We start from the raw sequence: 23,227 nt of genomic DNA on the forward strand, positions 1-23,227 counted from the left end.
TATTTACTGATGTATTAAATGGGTCTCTTCGAACTTTGATGTTATTTGATATACATGTGATATTGCCTACAATGGCAGAAAACTGAAAGTTTACTTAACAAATATTATAAAATAGACTGTTTCGTTGAGCTCATCACCGTAGCAATTAGTATAGACTGGTAGCTATCTGCATGTTCCGTTGAGGACACCACCTTAAGGTTGCAGAGAAGTAAATTGACCAATTAGCGTCGTGTTGCCCACGAAGATAGTGCTTTTAAAACGCACACCCCCTTTTTTTTGTTTTAATAAAATAATTTATGAGTTTGAAAATAGATAAGAAATTGGATCTTTGTCAGAAATTGCTCCCACATTTATGGTGCACAATTGTGTTGAATGAGATCTCACTTTCCGTGAGTTATTTGTACATACCGAGTATGAATACATGTTCGGGGTGGAGTGACTTCCTAGCAGCCGTAAAATGGCAAAGTGTGAGGTGCCTCCAAAAATGAAAGATTTGTTTAATTTATGTTAATATGATGGACAGCGTGCTATGATTTACTTCGCTGCTACCTGAATAAACAGTGTAAATAGACTGGTAGCCACCTGCATAGGTCTAATCACTGAGCTACTCTCGGCCTACTAAATTCCAAACCTATTCGTAGCTCCCCACATTTCCTGTTAGACTGACCGTTCAAAATTGCGCCTAAATTCTTTTATCAAAAAAGCTTCCCTTTCCCTTTGGCTCAGTCCTATGGGACTTTCAAATTCCATAGCGCCTTACCACTCCCGCCTGCTACCGACCACGGTCGGGCTGCTAGTGCTCCCTTGCACCGGCCAGCGATCCTCCCTCCTACCCCCATCCACCACCTTTCCTGTCCTGGACAGAGAAACCGGTGGAGGTCGGTGCCCAAGACAGCCGTGCGCTACAACAGCTTACTCTGAACATGCACGTAAAACAATCCTTCTTCCTTTCTGCATATTTAATTGTATAATCGCCTTGCAATTTTGAGTGCAATGGCAATTTGGCTTTTGGACTAAATTTTGTTTCTTACTGAGAAAATTTCAGACCACTTTTAAAAAATATATACATTAATTGTCTGCATTTTATTGTTGGTGAACGATCTAAATTTGTGCCCAAATTGTAAACTAGTGTACATTTGTTTGGAAGAATTAAATTTTATTATTATACTAAATGTATTGCAAATTTCTGTCCATCGCATTTCCCCTTCCTCTACTTCTCTTATTATTGGAACAATCCCTGATTTTGATCAGAGGCTGTGTCCAGAGTAAACGTGTTTGAACCCTCGGGATATAAGCACGTTAATACCTACCAAACAAACAAACCAACCTGCATGTTTCGTTGAGCACATCACCTGGTGAGCACGTGTTCAGTTTCTGTAAACAGCCAGATGAAAGCGGATCTGAAATAAAGAAATAAGTGCTCATATTTGTGGGACTTAAAATAGGCTCGGATCCTAGGGCAGGGTGGTAGGGGTGCAATTTCCAAAATTTCGAAATGCCCCGAAAAATACAGTGTTTAGCAGATTCTTAATACAATGGGTGTTTTGGTCGGGAATATGTATATTGCTCATCTTGGTATTTCTATGAAACGTTACCATACAGATGTTGCATGTTAGTGTACTTTTGAATAATATAGGTGCCCTTTGTAAGCGTTGCTCCCCTCATTAAATACTGTAGGTGCCATTTTTTGCAAATTCATGTATCCGTTTATGACATGCCTTACAACTGGTATATCACAATACCTTGGTATGTGTTGTCCTGTCTGTGGGAAAGTGCATACAAAAGATCCCGTACTGCTAACGGAAAACGTGTAGCGGCTTTGAAGAGTCTCCTTTGAAGTCTACGTCTCATAAAGTTACTAAATGCTAGACATCCAATAGCCGATGATTAATAAAGCAATGCTATTTAGGTAGTAGCAGAGCCGGTTTATCCTAGTAGCACATGTAGCACATGTAGCACGTGCTAAGGTCCCCACGTTTCGGGTGGGAGGCGGTGATGTGTACATTTATTTTCACAGGGTTGTTTTTCCCCTCTCCCCAGCTGGGTTGCAAATATATATCCTGGGAAGGGGTACTCGCTGTTATTTGTGCTACAGGCCCCGCTGATCCTTAAATCGGCTCTGGGTAGTAGTGTCGTTAACTTTAACATTAAAATATGCTTGACGATTTTAAAGCGACATACCTTGGTTTATAAACACTAAGGCGTAGTTTTCACTATTATAGCCGTTTTTGATAATTGACATTACTTATATTTTAATGTTTAGATTTTCCATTTCCGTACATCCGGAGTGCTTATGTAATCTTGATATTATGTTTTGTTTGTTTGTTTGTTTTTATTTCCACCCCCTTGTTTACAAGTGACCAATCCAAGCCAAGAGTAAACATGGCTTCCTTACTTAAACATAATAAAGCAACACAGTAAACAGGTTCTGGCTATGAAGTACACTATATTGGAACCAAGCAAGTTTTATTTCTTGCATGGTTACAAATGGTTTTAAATATATAGTATGTCAAATAAGATCAGAAATAAACTAATTTTGCCATTTTATATTGTAAAATTTGGCTTTTTATAATATAGTTTTGAACAGGAGAGTCATCCAAAGGAATATTTGTCTCTATTTTGTTTAGTTTCGTTTTCGTAAGGTAAGCCTTAAGTGAATTAATAACTCATTGATATTCTAAACACAATATATTCAATTCGTATAAATTATTAAATGCGGTTAAACACCACAGATTTGATAAATAGCTTTCTCAAGCCACTTCTTTTTCAAAAATGATTTGCTGTTGACTATATTGAAATTATGAAATATTGGTTCTAATAAGAAGTCCTCGAATGATAACACTTTATTTAATGACAAGAAACCATGGAATGCAATACGCTCTTTCCAATATACATACATATAAATGTTATCCATATATCAATATCGTCTATACTAGGGTACTGGCTATGAAGTATTCTATGGATGATCTATATGGTCTATGTACCTGTAGGTAATCTAGCTGTAGCTGAACCTGAAAACGTTAAAGCATCCAGTTAGTGCTGTCTCACCACTATTTATTTTACACAGACATATAAGCGGTAATCTATTAGGCGGGAGCCTAGCCCCCAATATTTGGCTAGGAAATTACATTTATTATTGCCTCTCTCTCTCTCTCTCTCTCTCTCTCTCTCTCTCTCTCTCTCTCTCTCTCTCTCTCTCTCTCTCTCTCTCTCTCTCTCTCTCTCTCTCTCGCATTATCCGAAAATTGTGGGTAGCCTAGGGGCGACTACATTTGACATAGCGTGGTGATATATCAATATATCATAGCATTTTACCTATTAAAATGAAGCTAGTAAAATTTCCTATAAGATACAATACAGACGTTTTGGACTGAATAAAGTTTAAGGTTAACAGATGTCAAATTATGACGTCGTCGGGGTGTTGCCTTTAAAGTTCTACCCCTAAAATTATATAATGGAATCTCAAACTTCAGAATAAAGATAGAAATGGTTCAAGTAACTGTTCTGAAAGAAAACACCCTGTATGTTATGTAGAGCTGAAAAAGCTGCAGATCTAAAGGTAGTACTAAACCAAATAACTTTCGGATGGGTCAAAGTTGGAAGTGCACCCAACTTTGATAGAGAAGTTAACACCACAAGTCCTGTCATTGGTAATAATTGTGTGTTGGTTGTAAAAACAAATTACTTTCATCTGGACAAAACATGTATGCAATTTTATTTTATGTAGTACCACTGTGTCAAGTAGCCTTGTGCTTGAAAAATGTTTGGGGTACCTGGAAAAAACAAGTACTAAATTTGCGTGCGGAACTAGGGTAGTCATAGACGCTACACGTTGTCTCTGAAATGAGTAGCTTGACCATCCAATTTGCTCTGATTTACTTTAAGGGTGAGTGGTGGTAGTATGTATATCCGTGGTTGTTATGTCGATTGTTACGCTGCAGGTAGGAGTTTTAGTCGCATATTTTACTGTTGTCGTCCGTGGGATTTGACTTGGTGATATACACACTAAAGGCGAATCTTAAAATGTACTTGCATAGCTTTGGACTTGGTAGAACAGTACCTCGTGCAGGTGTTCAAACGTGAATCAGTATGAACTAAGGTATTTTCATTTCCCCATAACAATAAAACTATCACTGATCTATCTTCAACAAGTCGCCCCATTGGTGATCTCGTTGGCCTATTTCTCGTTCCAGCAAGTACACACGACTGCTATTTCAAAGGTCATGATATGTGCTATCATGTCTGTGGAATGGTGCATATAAAAGTCCATTGCTACTAACTTCTAATGAAAAATAAATGTAGCGGGATTCCTCTCTAAGACTATATGTCAAAATAAATCAATGTGCTCTAGTGGTGTCGTTAAACAAAACACTCATTCTTTTCTTCACCATCAACAAATGGTCATATACTAAGGGTGTTTCAAGGAACCTGTCAACGGAAAGAAGGAAGGAAATGTTTTATTTAACGACGCACTCAACACATTTTATTTACGGTTATATGGCGTCGGACATATGGTTAAGGACCACACATATATTGAAAGAGGAAACCCGCTGTCGCCACTTCATGGGCTACTTTTTTCCATCAGCAGCTAGGGATCTTTTATATGCACCATCCCACAGACATGATAACACAAACCACGGCCTTTTGATATACCAGTCGTGGTGCACTGGCTGGAACGAGAAATAGCCCAACGGGCTCACCGACGGGGATCGATCCCAGACTGACCGCGTATCGAGCGAGCGCTGTATCACTGAGCTACGTCCCGCCCCGTGTCAACAGGTGCATAGTACTGGTGGCACAGTGGTCGATCTGAAGTGCTCTGGATTCCAATTGGAAGATGATATCATGAAACCTTCTACTAATCACCATAGGCGTACGGGTTCCTATTATGGTAGGGCCCGGGAGGGAGGAGGGGGGGGGGGGGGGGGGTCTGGCTTTTGCCCGAATAAAACGAAAATGCCCGAATCTTCATAACTACGTTTATTCATGTTAACATTACTACAAAACATTGATAAAGGGTTATAATCGAACAACTACGCATTTTTACATGGATTACAAGTTTGAGGGTAGAATGATGGAACTATATGGTAAAAAGGTTTCAAGTTAACACATTTCGTCCGAATATCTGTATAATTTTTGCCAGAATTTGAGGTGTTGATCCAACACTGGGGGGGGGGGGGGGGGGGTTGTATCTTCCCCTCCCGTCCCGCCGGCTTCCTGCCTCGTACGCTTATACTAATCAGCAGTTACCACCAGACGACTTTTCACCTCCATGCAAATGTACATGCGCAACAAAACGATGTTCGCGTAAAGCGAGTAACATGAAAGGTAGTCCGGATTATGGGTGGTTCAAGGTAGCAAAGTATAGGTGCAAGCACCCAGTGGATGTAAAAGAGATGAATATGCAATCAATAAATATGTCATGATCTTGTGAATTACCAACGATTATGACAAAACTTTACGACCATGGGCCATTCTGATAAAAAATAGTGTTGCACCTTGATGACCTTTGGTTCCATATCCGACCTTCAAGGATTTAAGACACCGCGTTGCTCTTTCCACTGCGCGTGCTGTAACCTCACCGTGATGCATGGGTGTAACATTATCTTTGAGAATGGCCAATACAGCACAAAACCGATTTTTTTTCTTCGCGATACAATTGAAATTTTGAGTAAAAGTCAGTATCTATCTGTGATATTTGTATTTTTGCACAGTTCTTTACATTTTGTTTTTTATTTAAATCTTGAATTTTTATATTGATGTTGATCATCACTTTATTTGTTTGCATTACCATAGTTTGACACCCAATAGCCGATGTATTTTTCGTGCTGGGATGTCGTTAAGCATTCATTCATTCATTCATTCTTTACAAATGGTACATGATCGTATTTTCCAAATGGAGCATTATTCTTCCAAATTCTGTTGAGTTCGATTTTTTAATTTTTTAAATTAAATTTTTAAATTTATTATTATTTATTTTTTTGCCATTTTACCAAAAATCTAGTATTTTTTTTTTTTTTTTTCAAATGTTAAAATGCCCGCTATGGATAAAAGGACGGAAGGAAGGAAATGTTTTATTTAACGACGCACTCAATACATTTTATTTACAATTATATAGCGTCAGACATGTTACCATGTTAAGTAAAAAATCCGAAACTTACACATGATGTTACGTAATAAATCCTAAACTTACACACCACGTTAAGTAAGAAATCCTAAACTTACACACCATGTTAAATAAGAAATCCTAAACTTACACACCATGTTAAGTAAGAAATCATAAACTTACACACCATGTTAAGTAAATGAGCTGCAATATTTTTCACCAGGCAAAAGAAAGAAATAAAGCAATGTTAACACATACCACGGCCTTTGGTATACCAGTCGTGGTGCACTGGCTTGAACGAGAAATAGCCCAATGAATGAATGAATGTTGAACGACACCCGAAAGTTGTCATGATCTTGTGGATTGCCAACGATTATAACGAATTTACGAACATGGTTGTCAAACTATGGCAGATGCAAAACATCAATTGATGATCAACACAAATTCTAAATCTAAACAAAAACACAGTGCAAAGAACCGTACAAAAACACAAATATCACAGACAGACACTGACTTCCACTCAAAATTTCAATGTTGTCAATGCGCGCTGAGGGACTACTAATATTTTCAAAGGTTATGGTATTAAAATCGTACCTATGATGTCTTCTTTACAAAAAGCTAATGCGATCTTTTGTCCATTACAATTTGAAGGGTCATAATTTAAAATCAACACCTTGATGATGTCATAATTTGACTTCTGTTGACCTTGAAAATTGTCAAAAAACCTATGTCAAATTTAATTTTCCCTACCTCTTATTTACAGTCGCTTTTAAAACATGTTGATTTTGTACATAATGTCAAATTTCTCACTTATTGCCAGGAACTGGAATGTCCACCCTGATGTTTATGATAACCCAGGTGGTCCCCCTCACCAACTAAGGAGGGTGATTTAGGGAACCATTCATACGTGCTAAATGTCCGGCTCTACGAATCCGAATTATTGTTTGGGAAAAGAAATATATCGAATGCAAGATATTGGCATTTCTTACTCTTGGCGGCTATTTGGATCTTGGATCTAACAGATGATACACTATCTCAGTTAGCAAGAGATCGTTATAAATGAATTTCGTGACCCATAAACCTAAACCACTATCGAAAAAAAGGGGCGTAGCGTGATCTGGACCTGGGGGGGGGGGGGGGGGGGGTCGAATATGAACTAAGTGGACCTTTTTCTATTTTGTTTTTGCACCACCAGAAACTCCATATGTATAAATCTGTATTTGCTTCAGCGCGGGGGGGGGGGGGGGGGGGGGGGGGGGGCTGTGCTTATAAAAGGTCCCTTGCTGCTAGTCTACACCCCTGGGAAAAAGCATATTTACGTGTCCACGGATGGTAACAATTGGTCAAATTTTGGGTCTCAGCTCTTGGATAATTTTATTTTATATTATTTATTTTTTATTATTATTTTATTTATTATTAATACACACAAAGCAACCAGCTATATGCATTCGTAGTACTAGTGGCGGGACGTAGCCCAGTGGTAAAGCGCTCGCTTGATGCGCGGTCGATATAGGATCAATACCCGTCGGTAGCCTCATTGGGCTATTTCCCGTTCCAGCCAGTGCTCCACAACTGGTGTAACAAAGGTCGTGATATGTACTATCCTGTCTGTGGGCGTGTGCTTATAAAAGGTCCCTTGTTGCTAATCGAAAAGAGTAGGCTAAGAAGTGGTGACAGCGAGTTGCCTCTCTTAATGTATGTGTGGTCTTTAACCATATGTCCGACGCCATATAACCGTACATAAAATGTGTTGAGTGCGTCGTTAAATAAGACATTTCTTTCTTTCTTTCCTTCCTTCCTTCGTAGTGCTAATATCTGTACCGTGATGCAGTATCGGCTCGTCGTTACCTTTTGATTGCACACACCGACAAACATGTAATGGGGCTATTAACAGGTGCCAGGAAGTAGACTTTCGTAATTGGTAAACACCTAGTTGTCCCACTACGTAGAATTCATTTTAGGACGATCTATACACGTTTGTCAACTTCCCGAGCCATAACCTACTCGGCATCGAGGCAGAACGGCGTCTTTGTGATACGGTAACTCGTCAACAAAGCAATGCGTAGTACGTACGGGAAATTAATATATTCTATTACACTGCGATGGATAGAGATTTGCGTATGATAAACTTTATTCAGTACACCACCTGGGGCCCTGTACCCGGATGTATCAGTCGGTAGGCATTGACAAATAGCGAGAACGAAAGCATATACCGACAGGGTGACCGGCAGTTAGTCGAAAATGTCGTTTCACTTGAAGTACCGGTATTTTTGTTTGATATACCAGGCCCCCCCCCCCCCCACCCCCCATTAGTTACGGGCCTGTATACATCAATATGGTTCATGTAGTGCTTGGGGACAGCGAGTTTCCTATGAACAAGATAATGCAAGTAGCAAATAAGCACGGTTGACCAAACACACGAAAATGGCGCGAAACTAAAATTTAATTCCCAGAACGAAAAGCGTTCGTGTATGCTATTAGTGTTTATCAGCACACGGGTATGCTATGAGATCGGTCATCCGAAACAATCTGACAAGTTGATGTCGGTAGCCAGCTTGGACGTGGGCGGGGCGGGGCACGGTCGTAAAACGTACACTTGATGCACGGTCGGTTTAAGATCGATCCCCGTCTGTATGAGATTGACCCCCGTCGGTGGGCCCATTCCAGGCAGTGAACCACGACTGGTATATAAAAGGTCGTGGTATGTGCTATCCGGTCTGTGAGATAGTGTGAAACGATTACTCACCCTAAAATGTACATCCAATACACATTTTGTCACCTTCGTGTCGGTTTTTTTTTTTTTTTTTCGTTTTTCGTTTTTTTTTTCATCTGCGCTATACCTTCATCTTTCTATCTCATTATCTCTATATTTTTCTTCGTTTGTTTAAAAGTTGCTGACCTTAGTTTTGCAAAGTGGGAGAGGTCTAACTTATTTTCAATTAATATAACCTTTTGGAAGTTTAAAACATCGCTAAGATTAGTTACAACTACCACATTTCTGGACGCACTACTGTTTACAAAAAAGGACAACTTTATTAATCCAGACCAAACAGGTAGTGTCAGGGTTGATGGCTTGATTGTCACCTTACATTCATGTTATAAGCTAGACATTGAATATAATGTGAATAAAATGCATAATGATCCTGATCACCATTATCATCCTCTCTCTCTCTCTCTCTCTCTCTCTCTCTCTCTCTCTCTCTCTCTCTCTCTCTCTCTCTCTCTCTCTCTCATATATATATATATATATATATACACACACACACACACAGACACACACACACACACACACACACACACACACTTGCTACATTTTCCCATTAATACCTAGGGATCTTTGATATACACCATCAGACAGGACATCACATGCCACGGCCTTTCAAATGCCAGTCTTGGTGCACTGGCTTGAACGACATATAGTCCTATGGGTGCAGCGACGGAGATCGATCCCAGACAGACCGTGCATCGGTCGAGCGCTTTACCACTCGTTTGGGCAATGCCCCGCCTCATAGAACCACACAAAACCAACTTCGTCCAGTAAAGAACGCTTTCGTAACTTTCTTTCATTGTAATAGTGTATTGTTTATTAGCCTAAAACCTCTGTTTATAGGCGTACACAATGTTTGTACACTTGAACCATGGTGGTAATAAATATAAACGTTACATAATATAATAAATTGGCAGAAAAGACAAAAACTTTAATATGGATGTACAGAGTTAGTATTTGTTATTATTGACTATGGTGAAATACACTAAGCAACAAAAGTAGAATATTGTTTTTGGATGAACAAATTAGTATTAATGCAGACAAAAAATAAAATTAAAAAATATAGGTCTACATTATTAAACAACACAATTTCGAGCTTCACATGCATTAAATAAGAATTTCCCCAAATGTCTAAGTTTTTTTTAACATTTTGGACAGTTTAGAAGTTGAATTAGCTTAAAAACAGAAGGATGTTTCCAATAATAGGGTTTAATAAATTTGCGTCTTAACTCTGAGTATAAACTGCTAATAAGAGTAAAATTAAATTCGTCCTCTTCGTCTAATGTATTACAGCAGAGACATATTCTATTACATCGTGGAATATTGGATACAGGCCACACCGTCATACAACACAAAACCACCCCTCCCCCCCACCCCACCCCCCCCAGTGGCGGTTCCAGAAAATCCATTTAGGGGTCCCAGTGATATGAGTGGGGTGGCCAATGGAAATTTTGGAGGAGGTTTGGAGGGGGTCGTAATAAAATGAAATTTAATATATAATAAAATTATAACTGTTACAAAATTTAGGGCGGGGGGGCGGCCCCTAGATCCGCCTCTACCCCCAACCCCCACCACCTTGCTTCTGATGACCGGAAATATCATACAAGCTACCAGTTTTATTTAAGACGTTACATTTTAATGAAAGCTCCTAAATGTTAAATTCCTACATCTTATCATATTAACCCTAAACCTAAGCCTAATCTTAAATAATCGGGTTCCAATCATATCATGCCGGCTGTAATGAAATGACCATGTCGTCAGAATATTTTGTGTCCGATACACATCTCAACCATGCCATTCAGAATATTATTTCATCCGAAACGTATATGAAAATGACCACAGTGAGCGTCACTTTAGAACATTTCTGATTTTATGGCTGAATTCACGGATGTATAACGAAATGATTGTTGCTCAGCAGGCTGTTTCGATTAACCTGTTTTTAATAGTATATGTTATGGAATCGATCATCCGAAACAATCTGGCAAGTTGATGTCGGTAGCTAGGTTGGGCGTGGGCGTGGGCAGGGGCGTAGTCCGGCCGTAAAGCGTCCACTTGATGAACGGTCGGTATAAGATCGATCCCCGTCGGTGGGTACATTGGGCTATTTCTTGTTCCAAACAGTGCACCACGACTGGTATATCAAAGGCCGTGGTATGTGTTATCCGGTCTGTGGGATGAAGCATATAAAAGATACCTTGCTACTGATGAACAAATGTAACGGGTTTCCTCTCTCAGACTATATGTCAAAACGTACTCAATATTATCACATGTATGACATTGGTGTCGTGTTGTTATAGAAAACAACCTTTAATTTGATCTAGATTGAGCTGTCAGATGTTACGAAGTGTTAGTTCAGTTGATTAATTGTAGTCCTCTAACGATCAGGTCAGGTCAGGTCAGGTCAGGTCAGGTCAGGGCTTAACGTGCACATTCGGAGTAAGCTGTTGTAGCGCACGCCTGTCATGGGCGCATGTGTCGACTTATGCCGGCTCTTCCCTCCAGGGAGTGGGGGTTCTCCCATTTTGTTTTGTACTGGTAAACTAAATTATTGCGTTGTAATTTGTGTATGGGTATATGCCTATAGTTAAAGGGTTAAAATTAATACATAGTTGTGACGGGAAGTCACCAATTTGCAGATTTGAGACTGCACCTTCAAGATGTCTTGAATTCTCCACAAGATCTGAAATTCCTGCGATATATCTCGCTGTTTGGTTGTGCGTAATGTTTATTAAAGTACCTTTGAAAGTGTTCCAAATAAAAATGCGAGTTCTTCTATAATACACGTTGTAAATGCCGTTCAAGAGTTGTTCCAAAAGTAAATACATGTAACATAGTATTTAAATAGGACTATTTGTGTCCTATATCCATACGCGTACGAGACGAGGGAGGGGAATAACCCCACCCCCACCGCCCAGCCCAGGACTGCAGCAAAGCCTCAAATTCGGACCAAAAACATAGCTATATTCGGGGAAAAATTAGCTTCACTGAAACCTGTATTTCCGCCACAATATTAGTTGTAACCCTCGTCAGTGGTGTTGTGGTTAGTCATCGGACACAAGGCTGGTAGGTACTGGGTTCTTAACCCGGTAACAGCTCCCACCCAGAGCGAGTTTTAACGACTCATAAAATAGTAAATGCAATTATTTTGATATAATTCAAGTTATAAATTTTACATTTCAGAAGAAAATTTTTAAAAATATTTTTGGTCATTAAACAACTGTGAGACTTCCCCTTTAAAGAAGCATTCCCCCTTAACTGTGTACCCGTGGAACAGACAAGTCTGCTTATCCATCCATTCATCCATCTACCCATCCATCTATCTATCTATCTATCTATCTAGGCCTATATATCTATATATCTTACCTTACCTTACCTTACCTTACCTTACCGTACCGTAACCTCATCCCGTTTATTTATCTATCTATCTATCTATCTATCTATCATTCTATCTGTATGTCTGTCTGCCTTTCTGTTTCCGTCTCTCTATGTGTGCGTGCGCGCGTGTGTGTGCATGTTACAGTTAAAACACATTTATTTAGCATTTGTATAAACTATACCTGGAATTTTAGGGGGTATATGCGCACCCCAGCACCTTACTGGATGCGCCTGATTAATAACTAATTATGTTGTACTTACCGAAAATGCCAATAATGAAAACAAAGATAACTGGTTGCAAAAATCTTGTTTTCCACTGTGCCATATTTTCAATTTTAGTAATATACTTTTTCTTGTAGACGTATCTGATATAAGTACACACTAGTTTGTTGGGGCTTTTTAAACGAATACAGTTTCAGAATATTGAACACGGTCGAGTCCATTCAAGTAGGGGGGTTGGGTTAGTCACTCTGAATGGGATTACTGTACACGAATAATTTATTTTTATTTATATGAAGCTGAACTATATATTAATTACGTATTATCTACCTGTGGATTATAGGTGTTCGTGTCGTGTGTATACATTATAAATAATTGTGAATTGTGAATTTAGTTATTCTTTCTTCATACCCCATATTGTGTTACTCTCGTCTCTGAGATGATGTGCGTCACTGGAGATATTGCGAAAGAACCGTGACACTGTCAATATTATAAAATTTAGATGTGGTCTCGTTATTTTACACTGGGCTGCTGTGTTCCAAAAATACGACTGTAGTGTAAATAGTGAGTCCTTGTAAGCTGAGGTTATATGCACGACCGCCGTGTATACAGCCACTTCTATGTTAATTTACAATTGCCGTTGTATTTTTGGAATTCATCTTTATTATCTGTATTTAGCACGATGTATGTACGGTAGTTGACTGGACCCGGATGTCAAATCGCTTGAAGACTTGAGTCGCGATGTGTCACCCCGAAACGATTACTCACCGTAAAATGTACATCCAATACACAGTTTGTCACCTTCTTGTCGGGGGGTTGGGGGGTTGTCGGGTTTTTTTCGGGTTTTGTTTTTCCATCTGCGCTATACCTTCATCTTTCTCTCTTATTATCTCTATCTTTTTCTTCGTTTGTTTAAAAGATGCTGACCTTAATTTTGCAAAGTGGAAGAGGTCTAACTTATGTTCAATTAATATAGCCTTTTGAAAGTTTAAAACATCGCTAAGATTAGTTACAACTACCACATTTCTGGACGCACTACTGTTTACAAAAAAGGAAAACTTTATTAATCCAGAAACAAACATGTAGTGCCAGGGTTGGTGTCTGTCTGTATGTATGTCTCTCTGTCTGCCTGTCTGTCTCTCTGTCTGTCTCTCTGTCTCTGTCCTCCCCCCCCCCCCCCCCCCACACTGCACAGATATATATATATAGGGTTTAATAAATTTGCGTCTTAACTTTGAGTATAAACTACAAATAAGAATAAAATGAAATTTGTCCTCTTCATCTAATGTGTTACAGCAGAGACAAATTCTATTACATCGTGGAATAGTGGATGCAGGCCACACCGTCATACACCAACACACACACACACACACACACACACACACACACACACACACACACACACACACACCTAGTGTCGGATCCAGAAAATCCTCTTTTTTTGGGGGGGGGGGGGCAATGATATGAGGCGGAATGCCAATGAAACTTTGGAGGAGGTTTGGACGGGATCGTAAAAAAAATGAAAATTAATATATAATAAAATTATAACTGTTACAAAATTTAGGGGGGGCGGGCCCCCTGCCCCCCCCCCCCCCCGATCCGCCTCTGCCCCCAAACCCCACCACTTTGTTTCTGACGACCGGAGATATCATACAAGCTACCAGTCTTATTTAAGACTTTACATTTTAATGAAAGCTCCTAAATGTTAAATTCCTACATCTTATCATATTAACCCTAAACCTAAGCCTAATCTTAAATAATCGGGTTCCAATCATATCATGCCGGCTGTAATAAAATGACCATGTCGTCAGAATATTTTGTGTCCGATACACATCTCAACCTTGCCATTCAGAATATTATTTCATCCGAAATGTGTATGAAAATGACCACAGTGAGCGTCACTTTAGAACATTTCTGATTTTATGGCTGAATTCACGGATGTATAACGAAACGATTGTTGCTCAGCAGGCTGTTTCGATTGACCTGTTTTTAAAAGTAAATTATCAGCACACACATATATGTTATGAAATCGGTCATCCGAAACAATCTGGCAAGTTGATGTCGGTAGCTAGGTTGGACGTGGGCGGGTCGTAGCACGGTCGTAAAACGTCCACTTGATGAGCGGTCGGTTTAAGATCGAGCCCCGTCGGTGGGTCCATTGGGCTATTTCTCGTTACAACCAGTTCACCACGACTGGTATATCAAAGGCCGTGATATGTGCTATCCGGTCTGTGAGATGGTGCATGTAATATAATCCATTGCTACTAATGAAAAAATTTAACGGGTTCCTCTCTAAGTTTATATGTCAAAACGTTCTCAATATTACCAAATATATGACATTGGTGTGGTGGTGTTATAAAAAACAGCCTTTAATTTTATCTAGATTGAGCTGTCAGATGTTACGAAGTGTTCAGTTCAGTTGATTAATTGTAGTCCTCTAACGATCAGGTCAAGTCAGGCCAGGTCAGGGCTTAACGTGCACATTCGGAGTAAGCTGTTGTATCGCACGCCTGTCATGGGCGCATGTGTCGACTTATGCCGGCTCTTCCCTCCAGGGAGTGGGGGTTCTCCCATTTTGTTTTGTACTGGTAAACTAAATTATTGCGTTGCAATTTTTGTATGTGTATAGGCCTATAGTTAAAGGGTTAAAGTTAATACATAGTTGTGACGGGAAGTCACCAATTTGCAGATTTGAGACTGCACCTTCAAGATGTCTTGAATTCTCCACAAGATCTGAAATTCCTGCGATATATCTCGCTGTTTGGTTGTGCGTAATGTTTATTAAAGTACCTTTGAAAGTGTTCCAAATCAAAATGCGAGTTCTTCTATAATACACGATGTAAATGCCGTTCAAGAGTTGTTCCAAAAGTAAATACATGTAACATAGTATTTAAATAGGACTATTTGTGTCCTATATCCATAAGCGTACGAGACGACGGAGGAGAGTAATCCCACCCCCACCCCCAGCCCAGGACTGCAGCAAAGCCTCAAATTCGGACCGAAAACATAGCTATATTCGGAAAAAAATTAGCTTCACTGAAACCTGTATTTCCACCATTCTACCCACAATATTAGTTGTAACCCTCGTCAGTGGTGTTGTGGTTAGTCATCGGACACAAGGCTGGTAGGTACTGGGTTCTCAATCCGGTAACAGCTCCCACAAAGAGCGAGTTTTAACGACTCATAAAATAGTAAATGAAATTATTTTGATATAATTCAAGTTATAAATTTTACATTTCAGAAGAAAAAAATTGTTAATAGTTTTGGTCATTAAACAACTGTGAGACTTCCCCTTTAAAGAAGCATTCCCCCCTAACTGTGTACCCGTGGAACAGACAAGTCTGCTTATTCATCCATTCATCCATCTACCCATCCATTTATCTATCTATCTATCTAGGCCTATATATCTATATATCTTACCTAACCTTACCTTTCCTTACCTTACCGTACCGTAACCTCGTCCCGTTTATTTACCTATCTATCTGTCTATCTATCTATCATTCTGTCTGTCTGTCTGTCTGCCTGTCTGTTTCCGTCTCTCTATGTGTGCGTGCGCGCATGTGTGTGCATGTTACAGTTAAAACACATTTATTTAGCATTTGTATAAACTATACCTGGAATTGTACGGGGTATGTGCGCACCTTACTGGATGCGCCTGATTAATAACTAATTACGTTGTACTTACCGAAAATGCCAATAATGAAAACAGAGATAACTAGTTGCAAAAATCTTGTTTTCCACTGTGCCATATTTTAAATTTTAGTGATATACGTTTTCTTGTAGACGTATCTGATATATGTACACACTAGTTTGTTGGGGCTTTTTAAACGATTACAGTTTCAGGATATTGAACACGGTCGAGTCCATTCAGGTAGGGGGGTTGGGTTAGTCACTCTGGATGGGATTACTGTACACGAATAATTTATTTTTATTTATATGAAGCTGAACTATGTATTAATTACGTATTATCTACCTATAAATTATAGGTGTTCGTGTCGTGTGTATACATTATAAATAATTCTGAATTTAGTTATTCTTTTTCCATACACCATATTGTGTTACTCTCGTCTCTGAGATGATACGCGTCATTGGAGAGATTGCGAAACAACCCTGACAAGATCAATATTATAAAGTTTAGATGTGGGTTGGTGACCTTCCAAAAGTAACATGAGCGGGCCTCGTGGAAGTTACCGTGTCCGCCACAAAGACAACATCTACACCTAGTCTAATATAGGTTAGGAATGTTTAAGGGCGCAGTCAAAATTTATTAACCCCAATTTTCACCGTTTATACTTTCGGTGGTAATATTCAAAATTTCAAAAATGTCCGTATTTGATAGGTTATCCCTATCCCGAGTCAGACCACCGATCCTATCGGAGGCCGGACTCGGGATAGGCGTGTTCGAAACCCTAGTGGTAAATGGACACGTTAAACTAGTTACAAAGCTAAGCTAAACCTAGTCAAACAATCGCGTCCGCCGCAATTAAAAGCTTTACTTCCAGTATAGCCACTCCATTCAAAACAGTAGTCAACAAAAGAGTCAGCAAAAGAAAAGTCAGGAGCCCTGGAAAAAACAAGTCAAATACCCTAATGCAGCTATGTTTACAAAAAGCAAAGTTAAAAAATCAGCCCAACCAGAAAAACGTCTCAAAACCAAAAAGAGCCTAGCCGAAGTGCCCCAAAAGGTAGTGCGCATCCCAACCCCGACCTTTACCCCTACTCCCACCCCCAAACGCCCAGGACCGTTGTACAAAGATTTCCTACCAGACCCAGAGGAGAACAGAAGACTCAATCTCGACTAAAAAACCAAACATCACCCACCCACAACCACAGCCACCCAACTAGCAACGCACTCACCCCACCTCCAACCACTAATAACAAGTGGCTAGCCAAACTTCATACTGTCACCTCAGACCACCTCCATGACCACCCTCAAAGCTGACAACACTCAACTTGAACTGAGTACATGTATTATCATACAACCCTGGCAATTAACCACGGCAATCAGCACCTTTCCCTGACATTGATTTTGCCGTGGAACTTTCAATTTTCATTTTCTCTTTCCTCAGATAACGACTTACTTTTTCAAAACTGATACATTAAACTCCTCTTTTACTATTTTTTTCCATGGCATAATACGTGTTTTGCAGTGGCCATTTTCTTAATCATCATTGACGTCGTCGTCGTCGTCAACACTACCGCCATTACCATTGTCACTACCATCATCATTGTCACCATACGCATCATGATGATGATCATCATCATCATTAATATTATTATCATTATTATTATTATTATTATCATTATTATTATCATCATTATCATTATTATTAGCATTATTATTATTATTATTATCAGCAGCAGCTGCTGAATTATTTTGTGCCATGTTGATTTTATGTTTAAGGCAAGCACATTTTAAGTTGTTCTTTTCCATCATGTTTGACGCAGATTTCACAAACGATCTGTCCAATCCAGGATCATCTCTGTTTTTAACTTACTCAAGAACACTGCAACTAGAAGTAAGTTAGCAAATGAGTAATGCTAGATTTAGACTATCACCTGTCACGACGGAGTTGGCCAACTCGACAGTTGCTATGTAAGTCCCACCCCCACGCCCAACTCCCCTACTCCCAACGGCTAATCGGTCGTAGGGATTGTATACGACGAGTAGTGTGGGACGTAGTCCACTGGTAAAGCGCTCGCCTGATGCGCGATCGGTCTAGGATCGATCCCCGTCGGTGAGCCCATTAGGATATTTCTCTTTCCAACCAGTGCCCCACGACTGGTATATCAAAGGTCGTGGTATGTGTTGTCATGTATATGGGATGGGTGCATACAAAAAATCCCTTGCTATGAATGGGAAAATGTAGCAGGTTTCCTCTTTAAGACTATATTAAAAAACTACCAAATATTTGACATCCAATAGCCAATGATTAGTAAATCAACGTGCTCAAGTGGTGTCGTTAAACAAAACTAACTTTAACTGTTTTTTTATGCGACGAGAATCGACTTGTAATAGTGCTCAGACTAGCAACTGGTAAGTCGTAAAGTCGAGAGATCGGCGAGTTGGCCAACTCAGTCGTGACAGCATAAGTATATATATATGAAAAGATAATAATAATAATAATAATAAACCACAAAAACACACACAAACCTTAACAAAACAAAATAAAACGCACGCACGCACGCACACACACACACACACATATGGGAACGGGCGTTAATACAACCACACGGCAGAACAGGTGTCGGGGGAAATAAATTAAGAACTTATTCTTGTTTTAAAGATATTTTTAAAGTAGAGCCCTATGTAACCAGTTACTTGCCTTGATACCACAGAAGTGCTCTCGCTGAGTTTAGATGCGGAGTTGCCCCCCTGAAAGTTGAAACCGGTCGAAAGAACGTGTTTTAATTGCCCCAACCACATTGAAGACGAGTGCCACGTTTTACTTGAATGTCCGTTATATGTAAATATTAGATTAGAAGTACTCGCTTACTGTAGGACATTACTTTTAAATTTTGATCACTGCACCGACATCCAAAAAGTGTGTTTTATCTTGTCCTGTCCCGATATATGTATTTTATTTGCCAAAACCTGCTGTTTTATTCTTAAACATAGAAAATCCCTTTTATACATTATGAAATGATTCGTGTATATATCTTATTGTTTTATCTGTGCTGCAATTGTTTTAGCTGTATATTTGGGGTTTTTTTTGTTGTTTTTTTTGTCTTCTTTAGATGTTTTTATTCAATAGTCTCTTGTAACTCAGTATAGAGTGGCTCATTACAATTTCAGTACTTTTATTGATTGTATGTGTATGTTGTATTTTTATTTTATTGTAATGAGGTGAGACTTTAATAAATTATCTGTCTGTCTGTCTGTCTGTCATATCCACTGTAATAATTCAAATAAACTGGTTTAACACACCCCATAAGCTTTTCTCACAGGATGAAATGTACTTACTTCTTCAAGAGTTTGTTTCCTTACAACATTTCGCGATTCCTGTTTTAAATTGTTCTACCACTAACTTGAGCACTAGCAGTCGATTTCAAAATGCTGGGGGGGGGGGGGGGATACTTTTTAATTACGGGCCATGATGGTTTGTCAATCGTTGTCCTGGTACGCACAGGAGCCCATCGCCTCGGCGAAACCATTGGTTTTCCCCCACGTCTCAATGAATACCTACTACTGGTATATGAAGTGCCATGGTATGTGCAGTCCTATATGTGGGAAAGTGCATATAAAAATATAGCGGACTTCCTCTAAGACTTCATGTCAAAATTATCAAATATTTGACATTCAATAGCCGATGATTAAGACATCAATATGCTCTAGCGGTGTCGTTAAACAAAACAAATTAACCTAACTAACCAATACGCTGTCGGCAGCATACAAAGAGTTAAACAACTGACTGTAGTTAAACATTCCTTTCCTTTCCAGCATATTGGAGTTTCACTAATAGTTAAAGTTTGTATTGTTTAACGACACTATTAGAGAACAATGGATTATTAGTCATGATCAGCTCTTGGATGTCAAACGTTTGGTAATTCTGACACGTAGTCTTCAGAGGAAACCCGCTACATTTTTTCATCAGTAACAAGAGATCTTTTGCAGTGTTGACAAGTCTCACGCATTCGGCGTGAGACTCACGCATTTGAACGTAGTGTCACGCTCTCACGCCGGTACATGATTTTCTCACGCATTTTAAACATTATAGCAATTTTTATTTATTTATACATATACATTTTTTGTTGTTCATTCGATCTCGACGACCGACACACAAGCCTGCGACTGCCGGCTGGCCCAGTTAAGCATCGTAAGGCATTAAAATCATATAATAGGTGTCCACGTTGTCTATTGGTCAGAATCTCGAACCTTGACCAATTATCAGTGCGCTTATTTCCCGCGCCTCTTTATTTCGGATTCACGATGTCGGACTCCGACCAGACAAAATCTCACTGCTTGCCAAAGTTCTAACTTTAGAGCTCTGCTTTTGTATGCATTGTGTTACAGACAAGACAGCACATTCCACGGCCTTTGACATACCTGTCGTGGCGTACTGGTGGCCCAAGCTCCTCAGGCGAGCCCTTTGCCGACGAAGCAAAATCCCGTCCGCGTTTACTAATAAAGTTGTATTTCATTTTCAGCTCACAAAAGTCTACCAAAGAACGCCGGGCTTTAAATTTCTGTATGTTACCGGATTTAGGTGATAATTATAATATTTTTGTTTTAAAGCTAAAATCTCTAGAGATTTAAAAAATAATAATTTCCCCGTTATACGTCTTGTGTATACTAGTATATTATAAATTGATTATTTGTTCAAAGTCTCTTATCTAGAGTTAATAAATTAAAGTTACAGACCCTAGCTGTTAAACACTAATAACTGAAATCAGACATTATATTGTTTAGATTATCCATTTCCATACATCCGAAGTGTTTCTGGTCATCCTGGTGTTTCTAATACTACGGAATGCTTTTATCACTCTTTTTTTTTTTTTTTTTTTTTTAAATGCACGTACCTCTGAGACGTATCGGTTATCTAGACGAACTCTAGACTACTTTTTTTTAATATATGTCAATTTTCATTTTAGGGTCTGCGCCCATAATATATTTTTATTTATGATACAGTTGTTATGCACAATACGCTAGAGGATACGATATTCATTTCAACTTATTTTCGTGCTTATCTCCAATGAAGCTTCAAGCACGCTGTCCTGGGCAAACACCTCAGCTATCTGGGCTGTCTGTCCAGGACAGTGGATTAGTTGTTAGCTAGTTAGTGAAAGAGAAGAGGGTGTCTATTGAGCCCTTAAGAACTCTCTCTCTGGGTTGGAGCCGGTACCGAGCTGCGAACCCTGTACCTACCAGCATGTAGTACGATGGCTTAACCACTGCACCACCGAGGCCGGTTAGGGTAGAAGAAAACTAAACGGGGGTTGATAATAAAAACGTTCATAAATAAACCCCCAAGTATCATGCGACACTCCCATCTTCCCAGGTAGATTATATGTGAGGTAAGTACAGAGAGTGTGTGCATTTAAGGCCAGGTATTGAGGTATAACATCATTAAGATTGTACTCGACGGTAGCTTATCGACTATCAACCAGGATGTCCTTCCCCGTACGCCCTTTGTTTTGACGACTATGACTAGAAATAATGTGGGAATAAGCCTCCTAGGAACTATATAAACAAAAACGTATCATACAGCAGCTAAGTGTGCGCTACAACAGCTTGCTCTGAATGTGCACATAAAGTCATATGACCTGATATATCAGCCTAGTTAAACTATCCGCCAGCCGTTAGAGAAATATGTTCCTTGTCTCGTGTGGTAAGCTATTTGCAATTTACGACACCCATATCCATACTACTTAAGGATGCATATCCACCGTTCCAGATCAGTAGTATTACTGTTGAAACGTATTATGTTTTCTTTCTTTTTCATTAAAAAAAAAAAAAAAAAAAAAAAAAAATCCTTTTAGATCTAGTTTTTCCTTCTATACTGACGTTCAAAAGAAACTTAACAAGGCTTGAAATTGTATTATAGAAAACCAACACAGGGTAAGGTGGGAAATGAAAATATCATGAAGTTCAACATCTAAATGACACAATGCACTTCGTGATGCATGCAAAGTGTTTCTAAAATGGTTTCTAAATTGGTTCAACTACAGCAACAAAAACACATAAAAACTAAATAAAAATTAAAGATAAAAAAGACACATGTATATATATATTTAATTAAACTGGTATCTCGAGTTAATTACGTCGAAAGGGCACAGTAATCACCTTGGAGCCGACGTCTGGATTCTCGGAGAATGATTATGAATGCAGTAGCGTAATTCATACATTTTAATTTATTTTTGTTCGTATAATGCTAGATTCAGACTACCAGCACTTCTACGACTGTCCAGTTGTTAGTTAAAACGCTCTTACAATTCGAATTTTTTTCGTATAATCCATTAGTTGTTAATCTGAGCGCACCCGTCGGGAGTTGGGAACATTACAACGCCATCGTCGAGATGACCAACTTCGTCGTAACAGTTGACAGTCTTAGCCTACCATTAGTCAAACTTCATTTTATTTGCTAATGTCTATTTTTTTCACATACGAAATTATTGTCAGACCAGTTTAGGCTAGTTGCAAACATTAGTACGATCAGAAATACACTAAACATACAAACACCGATATCGTAAACACGATTTAATGTCTAATTTTAGTTATATAATTTTATTACTCTAGACATAATTCTTAAAAGTTGCAGACTCTAGTTTCAACTAGACTAGAACTCTACGCTATAACCGTTACTTTTCTACGGTGGCTGGGAGAGGACATCACATCAAAGTATTTTTCTCGATCGATCGATTTAATATCTCGAACGATTGACTTACTATCTCGATCGATCAACTTATTATCTCGATCGATCGACTTACTATCTCGATCGATAGACTTTCGAACTCGAGGCTTTCCGTCAAGATAGGGTACTGGGATACCGTTATAGGTTATACTATACTATAAATGCCCATAAGCAACAACGTTAACGTTTGTGGTTAAAAACACTATATGCAATATATCAACAAAACTATAACATTCATCCATCACATAAATACAGGCCACCACATTTTTCCTTTCTCAAATTGGAGAAGAACTAATCCCCATTCCCTTTGCCCTACCAAAGGACTGGTCGGGATGAGGCGAGCAGGTATGTATACACTGTACTAAAAGACACCCACTGTTGCAATAGCTAACGCAACTACGTCTCTAT

At 39.1% G+C, this 23,227-nt stretch overlaps 1 protein-coding gene across 3 annotated transcripts in view; it reads right to left on the reverse strand.

The window, feature by feature from the left end:
* LOC121386839 overlaps positions 1-16,270 on the reverse strand; it is a 45,243-nt gene extending 28,973 nt beyond the window's left edge. Inside the window, exons 1-3 of one of the 3 annotated variants that reach the window (XM_041517853.1) lie at positions 16,153-16,270; positions 2,985-3,011; positions 1,328-1,400 (exon numbers count right to left, since the gene is read on the reverse strand). In XM_041517853.1, the coding sequence (XP_041373787.1) occupies positions 1,328-1,400; positions 2,985-3,011; positions 16,153-16,216 (164 nt within the window). In that variant the 5' untranslated portion in view covers positions 16,217-16,270. Of the gene's footprint in view, positions 1-1,327; positions 1,401-2,984; positions 3,012-12,509; positions 12,634-16,152 lie in introns of those variants that run through there. The other 2 variants (XM_041517854.1, XM_041517855.1) reach the window with 2 other exon arrangements.
* Positions 16,271-23,227: the final 6,957 nt, after the last annotated feature.

Source organism: Gigantopelta aegis, chromosome 12 (assembly GCF_016097555.1).
Source record: "Gigantopelta aegis isolate Gae_Host chromosome 12, Gae_host_genome, whole genome shotgun sequence".
Taxonomy (NCBI): domain Eukaryota; kingdom Metazoa; phylum Mollusca; class Gastropoda; order Neomphalida; family Peltospiridae; genus Gigantopelta; species Gigantopelta aegis.